The 20,727-nt window shown below is 61.3% G+C and overlaps 2 protein-coding genes and 1 long non-coding RNA gene across 4 annotated transcripts in view; 1 reads left to right on the top strand and 2 right to left on the bottom strand.

Annotated features, from left to right (window-relative positions):
* DNAH17 (dynein axonemal heavy chain 17) overlaps positions 1 to 15,939 on the top strand; it is a 104,856-nt gene extending 88,917 nt beyond the window's left edge. Inside the window, 13 exon segments of the mRNA XM_042915889.1 lie at positions 190 to 360; positions 1,899 to 2,021; positions 2,574 to 2,767; positions 5,573 to 5,721; positions 6,594 to 6,721; positions 7,417 to 7,644; positions 8,699 to 8,890; positions 11,498 to 11,677; positions 12,006 to 12,188; positions 13,079 to 13,261; positions 13,605 to 13,748; positions 14,250 to 14,475; positions 15,438 to 15,939. Of these exon segments, the coding sequence (XP_042771823.1) occupies positions 190 to 360; positions 1,899 to 2,021; positions 2,574 to 2,767; positions 5,573 to 5,721; positions 6,594 to 6,721; positions 7,417 to 7,644; positions 8,699 to 8,890; positions 11,498 to 11,677; positions 12,006 to 12,188; positions 13,079 to 13,261; positions 13,605 to 13,748; positions 14,250 to 14,475; positions 15,438 to 15,685 (2,349 nt within the window). The 3' untranslated portion in view covers positions 15,686 to 15,939.
* On the bottom strand, positions 12,039 to 13,517 carry LOC122206588. The gene is made up of 3 exons (XR_006196518.1): positions 13,334 to 13,517; positions 13,073 to 13,255; positions 12,039 to 12,125 (listed from the first exon to the last, which is right to left on the bottom strand). It is a non-coding gene; the product is annotated as an uncharacterized LOC122206588 (long non-coding RNA).
* The window catches only part of PGS1 (phosphatidylglycerophosphate synthase 1), a 35,321-nt gene continuing 30,039 nt past the window's right edge, over positions 15,446 to 20,727 (bottom strand). Inside the window, exons 9-10 of one of the 2 annotated variants that reach the window (XM_042915899.1) lie at positions 19,576 to 19,705; positions 15,446 to 15,530 (exon numbers count right to left, since the gene is read on the bottom strand). In XM_042915899.1, the coding sequence (XP_042771833.1) occupies positions 19,586 to 19,705 (120 nt within the window). In that variant the 3' untranslated portion in view covers positions 15,446 to 15,530; positions 19,576 to 19,585. Of the gene's footprint in view, positions 15,531 to 19,575; positions 19,706 to 20,727 lie in introns of those variants that run through there. The other variant, XM_042915900.1, reaches the window with a different exon arrangement.

Genomic DNA, 20,727 nt, shown 5'->3' with positions numbered 1-20,727 from the left:
GGGTCCAGGCTGCAGACAGGGGTGGGAAGAGGGAGCCGGGGCACAGGATCTGTTCCAGGCCGGCACCCCGGGGAGGGGCTCCTCTCCCGGTGCCCCAGACCCCCACCCGCCGCGGAAATAAACTGGAGCCCCCACAGGAAGCATGGGGTGGCCTCCAGCCCCATGAGCCTGTATGCACCCCTTCCCCAGGCCTTCAACATGGTGTTCGAGAAAGCCATCCAGAAGACCGCCCCGGCCGAGGAGGTCAAGCAGCGAGTGATCAACCTGACGGACGAGATCACCTACTCTGTCTACATGTACACGGCCCGCGGGCTCTTCGAACGGGACAAACTCATCTTCCTGGCCCAGGTGGCCTTCCAGGCAAGTCTGGCCTCCCTTCTCGAAGTGTGGTCCACAATGCAGATTCCCGGGTGATGGCGTTCGTTGGAGTCATCGAACGATGCTGGGCGACCTGCTTGGGGTTCTGTTGACACGGGGCACGGTTGTAAGGTGGCAACCACTGGAGGGGAGGTCCGTTAAAGAGAATTCTACAAAGACCCATCACTCTCACCGCATTTACGTTAATGCCGAGCGAGCAGTCCTGCGCCAGCGGGCGGTTAACCACCGTGGACGCCGAACGCTCTCTCTTAAGGAAGTAAAGATACTGACGGATAAATAGTTCTCCTGTTCATACAGACAGACCCGCTGAAATTGACCAAACAGCCATTAAATTGATTGTTCCATTAAATCGATCAAACAGCCCCTCCACCCTCTGGTTCACGGTCTCGTGGGTGTGGCAGAAAACACGAATTTCTAGATAGCTTCTGGAAGTCTGCTTCCCTTCCAAACTCAAACTATGAGTCAGGGTCCAGGTCGAAGAGGTTTTCCTTCACCTGCATGAGTTCCTGAGCGGCAGGCCCGGCATGCGCTTTCTCCCCGCCAAGGGGGCAGCAGGATACTTGATGCGCGCCCTAAATTTCCAAAGGAGTTTCTCTTCTGACCAAGAGACAGAAAGAAAAAGAGAGAGAGGGTCTGACTCGGGTGAAACTCTGCTCCGTGGCGTCGGAGAGGAGCTGCGCGGCCGTCCGTCCGTGGCGCTGCGGTGACCGCGGCCCCACCTCCCCGGCCAGATGGACAGAGTGGGCCGAGCCTCCTCTCAAGGGCCGAGACCCGGCCTGCTGGGCGCCCACAGAGCTGGTGGGCACGCGTGACAAGGCGACACGGACTAGGACCCAGAAAATTCCCCGTCCCGAAAAGTATGTGTATACGTACCGGAGATGTACGTGTCCCAAAGAACTGACTTGTATACGAACACAGCAGCTCTGCTGATAATCGCCACGAGGTGGATGTGGCCCAAACGTCCATCAGAGGATGAGTGGATAAACCACACGTGGTCTCTCCACACGACGGAACATCATTTGGCTACAACGTGGGTGAACCTGGAGGACAGAGTGAGAGAAGCTGACGGGAGCGGGCCACATCTGCAGGATTCCACTGCACGGGCAGATCCACACAGAGCATAAACCCTGGGGTCACCAGTGGCCCCGGCTGGGGGGGGGGGGGGCGGGGGGCGGGTGCTGTGCACAGGGTCAGGGGTTCCCTTTGAGAAGAAGAGAAAGCTCTGCTTCTAGATAGAGGTGATACGATTTTACGAAAATTTTACGCTTTAATAGGGGTAAGGCGGTACATTTTGTGTCCTGTGTGTTTTACCACAATTTAAAAAATCAACAAGTCAAGGTGAAAAGAAAGTCTTGCCCGGACCCAGAGGGCAGGATGGGCCAGGGGTGTGAGCTCCTCGGCCTGCCCTGGGTCTGTCTGTACGACCGTGACTGAGGTCCCAGGTGCTCCTGCCAGGGGCTGGCGGCCACCCTGCCCTGCTGTTGTGGGGTGACGTCTGAGCGGCCCCCGTGTCCCCCCAGGTCTTGTCCATGAAGAAAGAGCTGAACCCGGCAGAGCTGGATTTCCTCCTGCGGTTCCCTTTCAAGGCCGGGGTCCTGTCGCCGGTGGACTTCCTGCAGCACCAGGGATGGGGCGGCATCAAGGTGGGCTGCGGGCCCCAGCACTGCGTCCCCTCTCTGCCGCCCAGCCCCTGGGGCTCACGCTGGGGACGTTTACAAGGCAGACATTCAGCGAAACGGGGGGGGGGGGGGGGGGGGGGGGGGGGGGCGGACCCCGGAGGAGGGGCCGGGGTGCAGAGGGCCACCTGCCGGCTCGCAGGAAACTCTACTTTCCTGTCTGAACCCGGCGGTCCTTACGACCCGCACACAGCCCTGCCTGCACCCCGCAGGCTGAGCCACGGGCGGGGCGGCCCCTCCACCACCAACCCCTACCTCCCGTTCTGGCTGAGTGCAAAGGGCCAAGGAAGCTCCTCCGATTCCGGGCACACGCACTCAGGGGCCCCGGGGGTCTCCGTTCCCCTGCGGTGGGAGCGGCCCCAGTCCCACAGCCCTCTGGGGGGAGGAGGCCGGCCCCGGGTCATGCGCTCCGTGGTTCTATCCGGGGCCCACAGTGGAGCCAGCGGCTCCTTTTAGGGCCGAGCCAGGCGGCCCACCCTCCGCCAGCCCCCGGGGAGCTGAAAGGCCATCTGCCCCCAGGCCCTGTCGGAGATGGATGAGTTCAAGAACCTGGACGGCGACATCGAAGGGTCCGCCAAGCGGTGGAAGAAGCTGGTGGAGTCAGAAGCCCCGGAGAAGGAGATCTTCCCCAAGGAGTGGAAGAACAAAACTGCGCTGCAAAAGCTGTGCGTGCTGAGATGCATGCGGCCGGACCGCATGACCTACGCCGTCAGGTGGGCGTGGCGCCCGGCTTGGGGGAGGAGCTGCCTGTGGCCCCACCCTGTGGGGGGGTGGGAGGGACGGGGACCCCGCCCACTGGCGCTCCGCCCCCTCCCCCTGCCAGCCTGAGGCACAAGTGATGAGGAAACAGGACACCCCACCTGAGCCGTCAAGATTCTTCAAAGTGTGGGCGTTAATGGCTCTGGGGCCACACAGAGTCCTTTTAAGATGCAGTGGGAACAGTGGCACAGCCATCAGCACCCCAGGACTTTGATGCCCTCACTGGCTAAATTGAAGCTCAATCTTTTCCTCAGTTTTGGCTCCTTTGCAGAGAGAACTGTTCCAATTTCGTGAATAATTTCTCTGCCCCCGAAACATCTGCACGATTGGAAAACTAATCACCATGGCCTTTCGGCAAGCCATCCCGTTCACGCCCCTGCTGGGACCGTCCTCTCGCAGAAAGGCTCCAGGAGCCACAACATCACAGAACACCTGCACCGATCCCCCACGGGTGACTCCTGAGATGTCCCATCCACCCTCCCCTGGAGCGGAGAGGACTTCCCTCCGGCCCACCAGGGCGACCAGGGAGGACGGAGATGCCACCAGAAGGAGGGAGGACAGAGCAGACAAGGAACCAAGCTCAGTGTCTGTTCTCCGACATGACACATTATGGTGTCTTTGCCTTTTGTTTGTCCTAGCAGAGCCCAAAAGCAGCCAGATTCCCCAAACGGTGCCTGCGTCCCTAACAGAACTCCCCTCCAACCAAAGCAGCGGCCAGACTCTGCCACTGGCTGTTCACAGACATTTCTGTTTTGCTGTTTGCTGGGGGCTCACGGGCAGGGCAGGAAGGGGCCAGACAGAAACAAGAAATCCCCGTCACGTGCTGGAAGAAGTTAGAACAAAGTCTGGGAAAGGTCAGGGTGAAGGACGCACACCCGGCCAGCACAGCGGGCACACGGCCCCTGGGGGAGCTGGGCATATTCGGGCGTCCCCGCCGGCTGCCTCCAGAGCACTGTGGTGAGTCACCACCTGCACCCACTCTCCAACATGGCACGATACGGTGTCACGAAGGAAGGAACTCGGACCCCATGAGCGTCTGCACCTTGCAGGGGCCTGGGCGGCCCCAAACACCAGGTGAACCCAAATCCCGCTGTGACGTTTCTGCAGTGTCCCTGGGTCTAGAGAAGCAGTGCAGCTTAAAAGCAAGGGAATTCAAATCCACAGCGAAAAACAGCAGCACTCATCGAGGGCATACTGTGTGCCAGGCACCATTCAAAGCATGAGCTCACTCGGGGGGCCCCCCCGTGGCCCGAGGCTCACTGGCCCAGAGAGGGCGGCACCTGGGGGTGGGGGTGCCGGCAAACATCGCTCCCAACAAAGGCCCTGGTTTGCAGCAGATTCTGTGATGTGGCTTCTCCACTGTGGCTGTCGCGGCTGGGAGCGGGCTCCCGCAATCCTCTGCCAAGGACTCGGCGCCCAGAGTGGCGGAGCCCATCAGGAACCAGTGTGCGCCGTTCATCGTTAATTCACCAGCAGAGAATGACCACGTGGCCTGGCCACATCATTAGTAACCGTGATTTAGTGACATTCCTGCCTACGTTCCAGAAGTCCTTCCTGGACAAGGATCCTAGCATCCACATTCCCAGCCAGTTCCAAAGGCCGGAATCGAGGACAACTGGAGGCCTTCGGAAGGCGTGCCCCCGCCCCTCCTGGCCAGGGGCCAGCGTCAGTTTGGGAAACTGCACAGAAGCCAGCGAAGGCCAGAGCAGGGGGTGAACACTGTAAAAGTGTCCCTGGAAAGTCCTGAGCCTCCGAGGTTCCCCACGGAGTCAGAGGGAAGGAGTCGGAGGGCGTGGGGTGGCCTCCAAGTGAGCAGGCCACCAAGAGGCCACCTGACGGTCCTCCAAGATGAGGACAGAGCGTCCAGATGGCCGGCTGCTTGAGAGCGAGCACCTCCTCTCCCACTGTTCTTTCGGACTGACTTGCTTCTTCTAAAGACACTAAATCCTAGCATTTTAGCTCCTGTGACTCATTGAGAATACAGTAAGCTCAGCCGTCGGTGATGCAGGGAGAGGGGCAGAGCGAGATCCAAAGGTCACCCCAAAGAACACTAGATCTCCCATGAGAGGGGCCTCGATGGACCCCAGACTTCTGAGGGTCAAGAAAGACAGTTTGGGACTTGGAACAAAGAAGTGCTTTTGTGAAGAGAGGTATTGATATACATTCCTTTTTTTTTTTCCCCCCTGTGATTTTTCTGATGAACCATGTTTTGTGGTCCTTGAAGTTCACCAAAATGGCTACGACGTGAACATCCTTCCTCCTCAACCCCTGGTCGGGGGACCGCCAGGACGCAGAGCCCCATCTGTGTTCTCCTTCTTGCCGCCCTTGCTGGAGCAGAGAACTTGACCCGACCCCTTCCTTGGGGGCACAGAGGGCTCGAAGGACCCAGGGGCCTCCTGGCACCGGGGCGTGCTCACCTGCGATGTCCTGGGTTGTGGCCCCACTGGGGCTTGTGTCCCCACCCCACCCCCAGGTGACCTGGGAGCCTCTGAAAATGGGCCGTGTGACACGGCCTCACCTCGCATGCAGGCCTCTCCAGGGAAGTGTGCCCTGCAGGGCCGGGCAGAGACAGGGGCTGCCAGCACCTGCTCCCCCTCCACACCCTCTCCCTGCAACGAGGAAAGCCCCCGCAAGGACTGCCTTCCGGCCGGGGACATCCTCTGCCTTAGAAAGCCTACTAAGAAATGGCCCTTCCCCCTGGGGTCACAGCCCACCCTGTCCCCCTCTGCCTTCGGGGCTGACCAGTGCGTCTCCCTCAGGAACTTCGTGGAAGAGAAGATGGGCAGCAAATTTGTGGAGGGCCGGAGCGTTGAGTTTTCCAAGTCCTACGAGGAGAGCAGCCCCTCCACGCCGATATTCTTCATCCTTTCCCCAGGCGTCGACCCCCTGAAAGATGTGGAAGCCCTGGGTGAGTGTGGCCGGCTGGGGGCGGGGGGGGGGGGGGGGTGTCACAGAAGGGGGCGGCCACCTCATTGGTTGTCAGCAAATGCCCATCAAAACCGCGGTGAGGTCTCATAGCTTCTGTCAAAGACCCAGAAAGTGATGGGCATCAGAGGGACACAGAGAAACAGGAGCCCTCGGCGTGGCTGGCGGGCCGTGAGAAGGCTCAGCCGCCGTGGAGCGCGGGCCGATGCTTCCTCAGCGGTTGTACACGCAATCGCCACGTGACCCAGGGATTCCACGGCCGGGACGCGCCCCAAGCGTGAAAACAGGTGTCCGAGCAGGTACTTCGTAGGGCTGTTGGCTCAGCCAAAAGGCAGATACAACCCAGCGTCCCTCAACTACTGAATGGTTAATCCCAACGTGGTACATCCATTCAATGGGCTGGCGCTCAGCCGCAAAAAGCAATAAAGTGCCAACACGCGCAACCCGCAAGGAGCTAGAAAACACTGCACCGGTTGGAATCCAGGCCAGACACAGAGGCCCCGTTTATGTGGTTCTGGTTATCTGAAACATCCGGGATAGGTAAATCCGTAGCGACAGACCGCTGATGTGGCAGCGGCGGGGGGAGCGGGGAGCGGTGGAGGGAGAGGAAGGGGAGGGGCGGGGCATCATTCGGGGTGATGAAAACGTCCTGGAACCGGATGGATGGTTGCACAACATCGTGACTATTAAATGTCACCAGACTGTACGCTTTAAGGTGGTTCTTAAATGGGTAAATTTGACGTTCTGTGTGTTTTACCACAACACGAAACCGAGCAGGAAGCGTGTGGAATTCTCAGCTGGGTCGCAGAGCCTCAACCTTCGTCAGAGGCCCCCCATGCATTTCCTCTCCTTTAGGGAAGAAACTGGGATTCACCATAGACAATGGGAAACTGCACAACGTGTCCCTGGGGCAGGGACAAGAGGTGGTGGCCGAGAATGCTCTGGATATGGCGGCAGAGATGGGACACTGGGTCATTCTGCAGGTACGGAGGCGCCCCTCTGGTGCAGGGGCTCCCCACCCTGAGGCGGCCGCGGGGACAGGCCCGAAGCCTCGAAAGAAAGCCGGTCATGGGGTTCGCGCCCACAACCGTGGGAGGGGGCAGGCGGCTCCCAGGACGCTGGGGTTGGGCCCGAGGACCCCTAAAGAGATGCTGTTCACAAAACACCCGAGTGGCCAACAGCACCCCTCCTCCTCCTCATTTGGGGGAAGCGATAGTGGCCGGGGGGCACTCTGTCCACACGGTGGGTAAACCCGGCTGGGCCCAGCAGCCTCTCCACCCCCTCTCCTGCACCTCAACCAGCACCTCTAGGCCTGCCCAGCTCCCACAGACCCCAGCGTGTGCTGACCTCAGTCTGCAGGGCCAGCCTGGTCCCGCGTGGAGACCCCAGCTTCGGGCCATTCCTTTTTACCCGAACCTCTCAGGGGAGGGGTGGGGACCGTAGCGTCCGGCCTTGTGCCGGCGGGGGTGGGGGGTGGGGGCGGCCGGGAAGGACTCACCGTGGGGCTGGGGGTCTTGAATTAACGGAGCACCAGAACGGACTCCCAGGCCTCAGCCGTGTAGCGGACATTCCCCAGCGCGCCCAGGGGAAGGGTGGACGGCGGGCACCACCCCCTGCCAGGGAACGCGGTCGCGGCGGAGAGGGGCGCGTGGGCGCTGAGCCCCAGTCTCGGCCGCAGAACATCCACCTCGTGGCGCGGTGGCTGAGCACACTGGACAAGAAGGTGGAGCGATACAGCACGGGCAGCCACGAGGACTACCGTGTGTTCATCAGCGCCGAGCCCGCCCCCAGTCCCGAGTCCCACATCATCCCCCAGGGCATCTTGGAGAACGCCATCAAGATCACCAACGAGCCGCCCACGGGCATGCACGCCAATCTGCACAAGGCTCTGGACCTCTTCACTCAGGTGAGGCGCTTCCCTCTGGTGCGTCCCCGGCCCCCGGCCCCCATGCAGCCCCAGCCCCTGGCCCCCACTGTGGGGGGAACTGTGGGGACGCCTCCGCACAGGTCCTCGGTGCAGCACGCCATGCCACAGCGCGCACCCGCACCTTGCACCACAAAATCAACACGTTCGTGCAAAACTGAGTCGAATGGGCGATGCGTTCAAATTACGGCTGTAAAAACCACAAATGCGTATTTTTAACCACTTTCGCGACCTGCGAGTCAGTGCAGGTAAATGCAGTGTGGGTCACCTCAGGAAGGGGCCCTGCTCCTGGCGGTTTGCTCGGGGCTGCCGTGCCCCCCCCCACCCCCGGGCCCTCCTCTGGCTCGAGAGGCAGCAGAAGAGAACGGCCTGGCCCTCACTGGCTCTGGCTGCCGGGCTGCTCACTCCCTGCCCCACCCCCCCACGTCCCATCCCCACGGGGACTCCACCTGCTTCGGTGGGGCTCCTCCCTCCTCGAGAGTCCCTGCACGACCGGACCCCTTCCACAAGCCCCTAGCATATCCCCTGATCTTCTGTTCCGCACCAGAACTTTCTGGGTGCGCACACTTGATCTCCCCAGTGGGGTCTGAAACCTTTTTTAAGGAAGACAAGACACCCCACACCGTCTGATAACACCTACAGAGATCTCGTTGTGGAGCACATTGTGCTGAGAACGCACAGCGAGCCCCCGTTCCTGGAGAGTCTGGGCTAGTGTTCACATGCACACGAGGGGGAGCGCTGGCCGCCTCCGAGGACGGTCCCTCTCATTAAAGGAATCCAGAAATGTCCTGAGTTTGGGAATGTTTTATTTAGGAAGCAGTTTAATCCGACTTAAAATCAATACTTAGGTGATAGAACTGCATTTCTGAACGACAGAAGCACAAGAAATCATGCTCCCCTCCAGCCCTCGTGGACCGGGGCCTCAGGTGGCCGGTCCCCGCCCGCCCTGCCCCTCCCGCCCCCAGCAAGCTGCTGGCAGAGGCAGGACTCGGGTCCCAGCCGGGGCGCCTGTGGCCTCCCCCCCGCCCCCCCGCAGGACACCCTGGAGATGTGCACCAAGGAGATCGAGTTCAAGTGCATCCTATTCGCCCTGTGCTATTTCCACGCCGTGGTGGCCGAGAGGCGCAAGTTCGGGGCCCAGGGCTGGAACAGGTCGTACCCCTTCAACAATGGGGACCTCACCATCTCCATCAACGTGCTGTACAACTACCTCGAGGCCAACACCAAGGTAAGGGCGAGCCTGGTGCCCAGCGGGTTTCTCTGCCCTCCCCCCCTTCCCGCCTCATGCTCAGGACGCATCACGTAGAGCTCATTAGTCCAAGAAAACCTGCCCCGTGACCCCACCGGACTGATAGGACGGTTGTTACCCAGGCCCTGGCCACCACCCCTGCAGCACCTGTCAGCTGTCGGGCAATTTTCCCACTTGTTAGCACACTGCACGGAGACAGGTATTTTTGGGGACCTGCCCAGAAATCCCTGGGCGGGAAGAGTGGATGAGGGACCTCCCCGGGGTGCAGTGTCTGGAGACAGAACCCAGGCTTAAAGGGAGAGCCAGAAAAATCCCCCTGGATAACAAGAGCGCTGCTTCTGTTCTCCTGAAAACGGAAGTAAATGTGTGCAGTGATCTGCAAGGGGCCTCGGAGGACCGGGCGTGGCCGGCCGCCCCCCATTCCCGGTCCCTCTCGGAGTCTGGCTCAGAGAGCCTGGCGCTGACACGGGAGTGCTGGGACCCCCAGGAGAGGCAGACGCCTGTGTACCCCACACGCCTTGGCTCCCCCGAATCAGCAGAGACAGGACTGAGGCGTGGCGCAGGGGTGGGCAGCAGCGGGGGGGTGGGGGGCCAGATGGCGGGACCAGGCAGCACCCCTCCCAAAGCCCTGGGGACAAGGTCGCAAGTGAAGCCCGGCTCTGCCCCTGACCAGGCACCCGGCCTCAAGCTTTAGGGGTTAAGCAAGGGAAGAGCCCCCGGCTGGCTTAAGGGCACATCTTGGGCCGCCCACCCGGGAGGCAGGAGGGGCCAGCAGTCGGCTCTCCAGGGGGAGGGCGAGGCCCTCTCCACCCGTAGTTTGGGAAGGCTAGAGTCAGAGCTGAACGCTGGCAGCCGCCTTCCAGCACTCGCGAACAAGCACACGCTGGGAACAGCCACGACGAAAAGTCACCGCCATCTCTGCACTTCGGTTAGAGAAGTCTCCTGGGGAGATGCGCGTGGGAGGGACAGTCTCGCTCGAGTTTTTTAAAGACGTTTATTCAGACTCTTCGCCCCATCGTACGCACGTACAGAAGCCAAGGTGGGTAGGAAACTGCTCGAGGACGCGTGCCCAGCGGACAGCAGTGAAGGACACAGGAATGCGCGTCCCGCCGAGCCAAGTGCACCAGGCTGGGGGTGGCGGGACCCCTCCTCTGTCGTTAGGTAACACCTGTGATGATGTCCACGTCCCACGCTTGTATCCCCCCGCCCCCGACTCCGAGCAGTCGCTCGGGAGAGGCCGGGCACCGTCTCTGACGTGCACTCCAGGACTCCCACCGGCACCGTCCCTGCTTATTGGTCCCACGGCCCCCACCCCACGGGGACGTACAGGAGGCAGCTCGTGGGGCCAGGGGCCTCCCAGAACAAACAGACTGTCCCCAAAGCAAACAGGCAAAACGCAGAAATACGCAGCTCAGCACATTCCCAAGATAACCGGGCAGAGCACAAATTTTCAGGCACAAAATGACAATTTAGAGCATGTGAATATTTTGAGTAAAAGGAGACCAAATCCATCAACCGTTCAATCAGCAAGCTCTTAACCGTGGCAGGAGGCAGCCGCGGACCGACCACCAGTCCAAACTGCGGGTGGGATGTGAGCTGTACTGAGTACTCTTGGGGCAGGTGAGAGAACGGAAAATACCTCATTAATTCATCGTCCCCATGCCGGTTACTGCTGCTGGAACAGGCCTCTTACGTGGGCGCTGGCAAATCTGAAACTTTGCGTGTGGCTGCCATCTGGGGCTCCCGTGCCTGGCCCCGGGCTTTCAGATCCCCCCTAACCTGGGCTACAAGGATCCCCCTCGGGCGGCGCTGTGTGTGCAAGGAACAGCGATGTGCTGGCACCTGGAAGCCGGAGCTCACCTGCTGGCTTCCCGGAGGCGGCATTTGAGCTGGCTTCGGAAGTCGGGCGTCGCCTTGGTGAGTGCTGGTGGAAAGGAGCGTTCCGGGCTGAGCATAAGGTCAGACGCCCCAGGTTGGGCAGGTGAGCTCCCCTGCTGAAGCTCCCGGTGCTGCAAAGCCCCGCGGGGCACACGCAGCACGAGGGGTGACGAGCCGGGAAACTCGGCGCCAGGCAAGCCCAGCGGGACGGCAAGAAAGACCCACTGGACGGACACACTGCACAGACCGACTGGCCAACAGAAACGGCACCCGAGCGTCCACACCCCCAGTCAGCACAGAATTAAACCGCTCTGGTCAGGAGTCACGGGTGGCTGCACGTTTCCCAGCAGGGGGTCACAAGGGTGGCCCGAGCGAGGGCACAAGTTGGGGCTGCAGGGCAGGCTTCGGAGCGGGACGTCCTGGGACACAGAGGCCAGGCTGTGGGCAGAGGGGAGCTGCTGGGCAGCCCTTGCCAGAGAAGGCGGGATCCCGCCAAGGAGGGGCGGGCCTCCGGGTGAGACACCGCCGGGGCGGGGCGGTGGGGGGGAGGGGAGGGGAGACCTGGTAACCCTGCGGAGCAGCGGACAGGGCGGCGACGGGGTGACAGGAGGAGCTGGCCCTCACCTCACACTGATGGCCGACTGTCGGTTCTTACCAACCCCAACGGGGCAGGGGGTACTTCTCCTCACCGCCTCCGTCCTTCCTAAGGTGCCCTGGGACGACCTACGCTACTTGTTTGGAGAAATCATGTACGGCGGCCACATCACGGACGACTGGGACCGCCGGCTCTGCAGGACGTACCTGGCGGAGTACGTCCGGGCAGAGATGCTGGAGGGCGAGACCCTGCTGGCCCCGGGCTTTCAGATCCCCCCCAACCTGGACTACAAGGTGAGGGGGGCCCTCTCTCGGGGACACAAGCTCACCCTGTGACGCAACAGCAGCAAAGGGCAATGCTGTCCTGGCCGGCTCCGGGGGGCCAGCCTGGCGTCACAGACAGAGTATCAGTGATTGAGCAAGAAGGCCGGGACGGCTTGAAACACAGCCTCTGGGGAGGGGGCGTGGAGGCTTCGTTCATGTGGCTGGGGTGGGGGTGTTAGAGAACCAGTGGGGTTGGTACAGAGGGCAAGGCGTGGGCGGAACATTCTGGTCAGAAACGCTTCGTCAACGGCGGACACAGGTTCCTTGGCAGCCCTGTTCACCGACCACCCCTCTGCAGGGTTACCACGAGTACATCAATGAGAACCTGCCCCCCGAGAGTCCCTACCTGTACGGCCTGCACCCCAATGCAGAGATCGGCTTTCTGACAGTCACCTCAGAGAAACTGTTCCGCACGGTCCTGGAAATGCAGCCCAAAGAGACCGACTCAGGAGCAGGCACCGGAGTATCTCGGGAGGAGAAGGCAGGAGTCTCAACACGGCGCCCAGCGGCAGAGAAGGGGCGGGGCCCAAAATCTGGGGTCGGAAAGTGCGTCCCCAGAAAGCGGGCTGGGGCTGCGAGCCGGCTGACAGGCCCCAGTGGGGCCAGTCCCTGGGCGGCCTCCCCCACTCATCCTCTAACGTGGCTGAACTGGCCCATGAGCGGCGAGGGGGGAGCTCACCAGTCTGGACGCCTAACAGTCCCTCCCCATGAGCTCAGAAGACCACAGTGGGCTCGCCCCAGTAACGCAACCCAGACAAAGTAAGACCTCTCCCTGCACTCCCCCTTGCCTTCTCGTGTGCAATCGGCACGTTTACGCTGCTTAGGAAATCCTGGACAGGTTCTGGTAACGGGCAGCTAAGTAGGGGGCTTCCCAGTAAATAGACCGAATTCTGGATCGCAAGACCCTCGATGCTGTGAGGCCTCAGGACCCTTTTCTTGGTGTGATGACTGACACCACACATCTCCCGACCGCAGTGGGGTACGTGACCCCGTGCGGGCCACTCCTGGACAGGGTGTGACCACGCGGTCCCCAGAGACCGCCTACACGGCAGACACGGTCAGATGACCTGACATTCGGGAATGTCTGAAGGCACCAGGCTAGGGCGGTCTGCTGCCCCCGTGGCCAGAGTCCCATGGTGTTGACGATGGGACCCAAATAGTCAAAGCCTGTCGGCCAACATCCCCTCTTCTCGTCAGATGTGTGGCTGCACCTCTGTGACCCTGCTGTTCAGACACACCCCCCCCCCCCCCAGCGCCCTTTGCTCCAGGGGTCCTAGCCGTGTGCGTGCAATGCAGGCTCCCTGACCTGGACGCCGGGGGTGGGCCGGCAGGTGCGTGCAGTGACGGGGCTTGTCGGGGACTGACCTCTAGGTGAAGGCCGTGCTGGAGGAGATCCTGGAGAAGGTCCCGGAGACGTTCAACATGGCCGAGATCATGGCGAAGTCAGCCGAGAAGACCCCGTACGTGGTGGTCGCCTTCCAGGAGTGCGAGAGGATGAACATCCTTACCAACGAGATGCGCCGCTCACTGAAGGAATTGAACCTGGGGCTAAAGGTAAAACACACGGGTCAGCCGGGACCCAGGGACGCGACTTCGGAGGCAGGCTGGTGCCGCAAGCTGACTCACCTCGCGAGGCGGCTGCGGGACGCGGGGGCAGGGGCGGGGACCGGCCCTGGGCGCTAGCGAAGTACGGTCTCCTCTTGGTTCCCTGGTCCTGAGCTGCAGGCCTGCCAGGCCAGGGTGGTACACACCGGGGCTCCGTGCCAAACTGCTTTCTCTCGAGGGCCCCTGGTACGGCGGTAAGGGGGGACGGTCGGGGGGGGGGGGGCGGGGGAGACAAGGTGTGTGACCGGCCAGGTCTGCATGCCTACCAGCGCCCTGTCCGTTTGTCCCTTAGGGGGAGCTGACCATCACGACCGACATGGAGGACCTGTCCGTGGCTCTGTTCTATGACACTGTGCCCGACACGTGGGTGGCCCGGGCCTACCCCTCCATGATGGGCCTGGCGGCCTGGTTTGCCGACCTGCTACTCCGAATCAGGGTAAGGACCGTCTCCGCGAGTCACAGCAGGCCCGGCCCGCCCCACCCCAGGCCTCCGGGACTGTGGCTGAGAGAGGGGTGGGAAGGGGCGGCCGTGGGCCCCGCCAGAGGCCCCCGCCGGCCTGGCCCGTGTCACAGCAGGGCTGGACGGGCCTGGCCCACGCCACACAGATGCCTGACAGTGCAGGCGCTTCCTGCAGCAGGGAGGAAACAGCGGGTCCGAGGCGGGGGCAGCTTCCATAGACCGACACAGCCCTTTCCGCCACAGCCCAAAGACCCAGGGGGAACCCGTCGGGGAGCCGGCTCATCAAAGCCTCCTTCAGGCCCCCAAGTTGTCCTCAAAGGTTGAGCCCCCCCCCCCCACCCAACGCCCCTCTTCCCGTTCCATTTTAACCGGAGTCGGCGGGTACCGCTGTGGCACAGGAAGGAGGCCGGGCCTCACTGACCCATCTGCGTGGCTCGGGAAGGTCCGGGAGTCACCCCGATGGCGTACTCCCACCAGGAGCTCGAGGCCTGGACGACGGACTTCGCCCTGCCCACCACCGTGTGGCTGGCCGGCTTCTTCAACCCACAGTCCTTCCTCACGGCCATCATGCAGTCCATGGCCAGGAAGAACGAGTGGCCCCTGGACAAGATGTGTCTGTCCGTGGAAGTGACCAAGAAGAACCGGGAGGACATGACGGCCCCGCCCCGAGAGGGCGCTTACGTGTACGGGCTCTTCATGGAAGGTAAGGGGGATGCCGCTCCTGCTGGGCTGGAGGAGAGGCAGTGGCTGGAGGGGCGGGTGGGCCCGAGGCCCGGCGCCGGCCGGGGTTGGTGGCACGGCTCTGACGGCACGCTCAGACGACAGTCTGGAGCCCGGTTCCGCTTTGCCAAAAGCGGCGTGAGCACCTGTTTCAAGGCAGCGTGGGGCGTGGCCCCCACAGGACAGCAAGAAGCAGGCAGCCCCGGGGCAGCCAGATGTCCGGGGGCGCCAGCCACCCCGTCTTGCACCCGCTGAGGCCGCCGGGCAGCCCCGTCCCTCAGACCCGTGGAGCTGAGTGGCAGCTACCGCACCACAGACCTCCGGCCCACGCAGCGACTCACGTCGCCCCCTCACCTAGGGGGTGCAGGGCTTGGCCAGCAAGGGCTCGGGGCTCCCCGGTCCCCATATCAGAGACAAGCACAGCAAGAGTCGCTCTACATGTTTATTTTGGAATTACAGACAGGAAATACAAACACCATTAACAGGGTGAGTAGAAACAGAGCAGTCTGGTTAAAGGCAAATGAAAGTTCCGTGTGCACATACATGTAATCACGTGCACTGTGCGTGCACACGTAGGCTAGACGCTACATATGAAGGGCATCGGGGAACGTTAATCTCCCGTAACATTCAGCTGGAGGTACGATTTCCTGCCACCGAAATTAAGAAGGCTGACGGGTAGGTTCTGGAAACACCACAAATGTAAACGGGTGGCCCCGAGAGCTTTAGGCTGAGCTGTCCCTCAGAGGCACGTGGCGGGGTCCCGGGGGGCACCGCGTGTACCGCATCCCATCCCGGGCCTCCGCTCACGGCTCCGCTACCAGCCACCCCTGTGCCAGTCCAGCCCCGGCACCCCGCCGGCCCCCGGTGTGGCTCACGGCCAGCACACCACACGGCGCCCGGGCACGACCCCACGGGCCCCCCTGACCTCGCTGCGCTGTCCTGCAGGAGCTCGCTGGGACACCCAGACCGGAGTCATCGCCGAAGCAAGGCTGAAGGAGCTGACGCCAGCCATGCCCGTCGTCTTCATCAAGGCCATTCCTGTGGACCGCATGGAGACCAAGAACATGTATGAGTGTCCTGTGTACAAAACACGCATCCGCGGCCCCACCTACGTGTGGACCTTTAACCTCAAAACCAAAGAGAAGGCGGCCAAGTGGATCCTGGCGGCCGTGGCCCTGCTCTTACAGGTCTAGCCTGGCTGGCTGGCTGGCTGCCTGCCTGGGGCCTGCAGCAGGCCCCCTGCTTCCCCGGGGCCAGATCCGAACCCCGACTTCAAACGGACAACAGAAGCTCAATCTTGCAACGGCCACTGATTTTTATCGAAACTGCAGGTTGCTTTTTGTTCTAACTAACCCAGGCTCTTTAGAACCACGGAAACGTGGCCTAGCCAGAGGGAGGGGGCAGCGTGGAAGAGTGGGGCACGGGCTGGATTAAAACAGCAAAGTCACTTAGCTGTGCTTGTCTGATTCACGGGGGCCGGCCTGCAGCTCAGCACCGGGCAGCCACCAGGGGCCTGGCACGGGCTTGGGGGTGAGGCCCCAACCCCCAGATCCCGACCTGCCGGAGGGCCGTCGGGTTTGTCTTCTCCCACAAGCGGCACACAGGCTTTGGGGGCGGCGGTCACGCCCTCTGGCCTGAGGCTACACGCACACCACCCGCCAGTGAGGGGACAGGGTGTTCCCTCCCAGGAGCTGCCACCTCCACACAGTCCCCTTCTCCCGGAGACACGGAACCTCTCTGGGTTATGACAAAGCCCCTCCCGTCGCCGGAGTCTGGAGACCTGCCACTCCAGAGGCCACTTCTCCCTCAGGCGGAGCTGCACCTGCCCGCTTTCTAAACCGTGGGAACAGCACATACCAAACATGGACGCCGGGCTCCCCCTCGGAGGGCCGAGTCCTCAGAAGTCACTCACGTGTCATTTCCACAATAGCGGAGTCCACGGGTCCCTTCTTGGCGGACTCGGCACTTCCTTTCCTCCTGCCCTGGGGTCCCCTCCTCCCCGGGGGGGATTCGGCCTCCACCGCCTAACTGCGAGCCGGGGCCGGGGAATCCTGGCTTCCAGACAAGTGAGGCCCCCCCACCCCCGCGGTGAACCGCGATCCAGGGGACGCTCACGGCAGGGGACGCGGGAAGGCCGATATCCCCGTCCCTTAAGACAAGCCCTCAGCCTGTGTTTCAGGCCTTTGAACTTGTCCAGGGAGACAGGACTAAGAACCGTCCCCCCAGGCACACAGCCTGCTGCACACGGCGGGGGTGGCCGGGCTGGAACGACCCAGCTGACACCACAGGCCTGGACCTTCCGTGGCTGTTCCGGCTATGTGAGCGGGCTGCCCTTTGGGGCTGGCTGGGGTAGCGGCACAGACAGGACGGAGTGAGGAGCCAGAAAACCGGGGCCACGGGGAAGGCAGCCAGGCGGGCCGGCAGACCCCAGAGAAGATGGTCTCCGGGGAAGCCCAGAGGCCAGCGCTCAGGCTCAAATGCGGAGCAAAGGGAGCCCTCTGGGAGTATCTGGCTTTAGGCCAGGTCCCATCTGATCCTGAAGTTTCGTGGAAACTTTTTTCCAAGCATTCTCACCAGAGCCACAGGAGTGGAGACCCCCAGAAGACCTAACTCAGAGGGCGACAATTCACAACGGCCCTGGGGCCCGGGAGCTCACAGAAGAGGGAAAACTGCCCATCAAATCCTCCCGCGGGGACTGAGGGTCCAACCCCTTTGGGGCCGCCCCTCAAGGCAGGCAGGACTCTGGGCCACCGGACCAGGCTGCCGGGCAGCCACTCTGCTGACCAGGAGGGGTCGCTGCTGCCCTTCGTGTCGGAGACAGAGGGCCAGGGAACCAGAGGGGGCGCCGGAGGGCCAGAAAGCCGGCCACTTCTCAGACTAGAGAGAAAACTAGTGGCCACCAGGCAACTCATTTTTAATCCCCGGTAATAATCCCCAAATGGGAAGGTTTTCCAATTTGCCTTTAGAGCCTGAAATAAAACAGCAATTTATTCCACACGTATTGTGGGTAGCCAACAAAATTATCTCCCAACTTTCCAAGAGATGATTCACCTTTGGGTTGCAATCTGGTGCCGGGGTGGGGGGGACAGGCTAGAAGCCCGCCCTGCGTCTGAAGGTGCCAGCCTACAGCGCCCCCCTCTGCACCAAGCCCCCACCTCCTAGGGGACCGGAGGGGCTGGCGGAGAGTGCAGGGCTGGGGGGGCCCAGAGCTGTCTTGAGGGAATTAACAGAGACAAAGGGAGCAGCTGAGTGTGGAGGGCACAGGCTCGATTGCTCAAGCCAGGCTGTGGCACAATGTTTACTCTGGTCCCACAGAATCTGCAGGAATGTGAACGCTGTTTACCGAAAGCCTCTCTCCAAACAGAAACCCAGCGCCCTGGCACATTCTTTTGGCTTCTCTAGTCTAATTGTCCCACAGGACAATTTAATAACTAGTATGAAGGCAAACAGTGTTAACTGATGTGCCCCCGCCCCAAAGCAGCAGAGCCACGGCCCGACCCGATTCCCAAACACGACTCCCACCCACTGAAGCCTGCACGTCTGCCCGCCCTGGGGAGGGGGAGGGGGGAGAGGGGAGGGGAGAAGGGCTGCAGATGCTCTCGGTCTAAGACGAGGCGCCAGAGCGCCCCGTGCACACAGCCAGAGTGTAGATGAGGCCGGCCTTCCAGAACCCACGAAGGTGACCGCCAGCACCAGCAAAGGAGACACATAAAGGTGCTTCTGGGGCAACACGCAGCAGTGGAAAGCAATCTGTCCCCCCGCAAAGGATGGGCCGCCAGACCCTGGGGCTGAAAGGCCTTCTCTCAGGAAGGCCTCTCTGTGCAAAAGGTTCAAGCACCTGGAGATGAAGCGATTGGGCAGCAAGGTTTTGCAATCTGCTCCTGAAGACAAGTGGGGGCGGGGGCGGGACCTTGGCCTTTGACAAATCTACGCAACAGGATGTGAGTTTCAAAGATGCCCCGCTGTGAGGTGTTTAGAGCAGATCCAATAAAAAGGGGGTTCATTCATTTGCAAAGAGAAAAACCTGAGGGGAACCCACAGATGAAAGGAGGCTTGGCTGACAGTCACCGCACAAGTGTGGACCTTAACCGGAACTTCAAACACATGGAAAAACCTTAATGAAATAAAAATACTTCTAAGACGACTGCAACTGTGAACACCTTCAGGGTATCTGATGACACTAAGGGATTCCAGCTAATGTCTCAGGTGCCACACTGGTGTCATGTTTGGGGCGGGGGGGGGGGGGGGGGGGGGGGGGGTTTGTTTTTTTAATAAGAGACACAACATCTAGGAGGAAGGGAATGGCAATATACGTGCATTCTTTAGGAACATGGGCCAGTACGTAAATATCAAAAAACAAAACCAGATAAAAGAGTTAAAAGTGGCTGCGGGGGAGGGGGAGGAGGAGGGGGAGGGGAGCGCAAGAGGGCAGGAAACAGCTGCAGTCTGTCAGTTTTCTAGCCGTGCTTTCTAAATCTGTGTATTATGTGAATAAAATTAAAAGTAATTAAGATAGAGGAAAAACGGAATGATGCAGTTAAATGCGAGGTGGTCTTAATGGCAGAAATGTGGCTCCAGCACCCAAGGGAGCCGCTGCCGCCCGAGCCCCACTCCCCCTTCCCTGCACCCCCACACCCGGGGCCGGTCCCATCCGGGGCGTCTGGGGGCGAGGGCAGGCTCCCTCGGGAGAGGCCCCCCCCCTCTACCGGCAGCTGCACCCGCCAGGCCCCCCGCCTGGCCTCCCCGCAGCCCCGCTCGCGGCCGCCTGAGGACACAGCCCACGGCTCCGGGCACCAAGCGGCAGCCTCCGTCCCTAGATCCCTAGTGGCAGGCTCCTCCTGAGTGGGCACGGCGTGTCCGGTCTCCGAGCACCCCTCCCGCTGCCGTCGCCCGGCCCCGCTCCGTGCCGCCCAGGCCGCCTCACCTACGTCCGGGCTTCGAAAACCTGGATGGCGACCATGGTGACCCGAGAGACGGAGCCCTCGGGCCCCCCGCGAGGGGTCCTGGGAACCCCCCCCCCCAGGCCGAGGCGGAAGCCACCAGCCCCCCACCCCCCCACCCCCGTGGCCTCGCCGGGCAGCACCTGTCCGTCCTCAGAAGAAGTTCTTGATCAGCGGGGTCACCATCTTTACCCACAGCTTCACCTGCCGACTCGGCTGCTCGAAGGTGGCAGATGATACCACGCCTGAGCACAGGTAGAGCTGCTCCTGCTCCTGAGGAAGACGAACAAACCATCAGGGCCTCCCGCGGCGCGGGACGGACGACGCGACATGTGGAGCCCCCCCGGGGGCGGGAGGGGGACGCTGGCCCGTGGGCCACCCCTTCCCTGGCAAACAAGCCCGGGAGCCCCGGCTTCTATGCTTTGGGAACGCACGGGTGTATGGAACAGGCGACACGGAGGGAAGTACAGCCGGTAGGAAAAATACTTGCAAGTGACCCCACTAAACGAGGTCACTAAACGAGGTAGGACAACTCGCAGGCACGATTTTTAATTTTAACTTTTTAGGACTTTTTAATTTTTTTTAACGTTTATATTAATGTTTGAGACAGAGAGAAACAGAGCGCTGAGCGGGGGAGGGGCGGGGGAGACACAGAATCCGAAGCGGGCTCCAGGCTCCGAGCGGTCAGCACAGAGCCCGACGCGGGGCTCGAACTCCTCAACCGCGAGATCGTGACCTGAGCCGAAGTCGGACGCTCCAGCGACTGAGCCACCCAGGCGCCCCTCAAAGACACGAGTTTTAAACGGGACGGTTTTTCTTTTCTCAAGTCAGCAAAAAGTGGCTTTGTGATATCGTGACCCTGTGCCGACAAGAGGTCGAGGAGACAGGCGATCTCGTGCAACAGGTACGAAAGCCTTAGGAAGCTCTGCTTGCAAGAATTTATGCCAAGAAAGGGGCCCCTGAGTGACTCGATCAATGAAGCGTCCCACTCTTGATTCCAGCTCAGGTCACGATCTCACAGTTCGTGAGACTGCGCCCTACATCGGGCTCTGCGCGGACGGTGCGGAGCCTGCTTGGGATTCTCTCCCTCCCTCTCTCTCTGTGCCTCGCACACTCGCTCTGTCTCTCTCTCAAAATAAACGTTTGTTTTTTTTTTTAAAAAGAATTTATCCCAAGAAAATAACTATGCACTCAAGATTTTTGTATGCTGATTATCTGTCACAGCAACATTCATGAATAGGGGAAAAACTGGAAACCACCTAAATGTCCAACACCAACTAGTCAAATATAATAAA

Source organism: Panthera leo, chromosome E1 (assembly GCF_018350215.1).
Source record: "Panthera leo isolate Ple1 chromosome E1, P.leo_Ple1_pat1.1, whole genome shotgun sequence".
In the NCBI taxonomy this organism is placed as follows: domain Eukaryota; kingdom Metazoa; phylum Chordata; class Mammalia; order Carnivora; family Felidae; genus Panthera; species Panthera leo.
The sequence above is the reverse complement of the archived record's forward strand: the minus strand, read 5'-3'. Positions and strand labels throughout refer to the sequence as shown.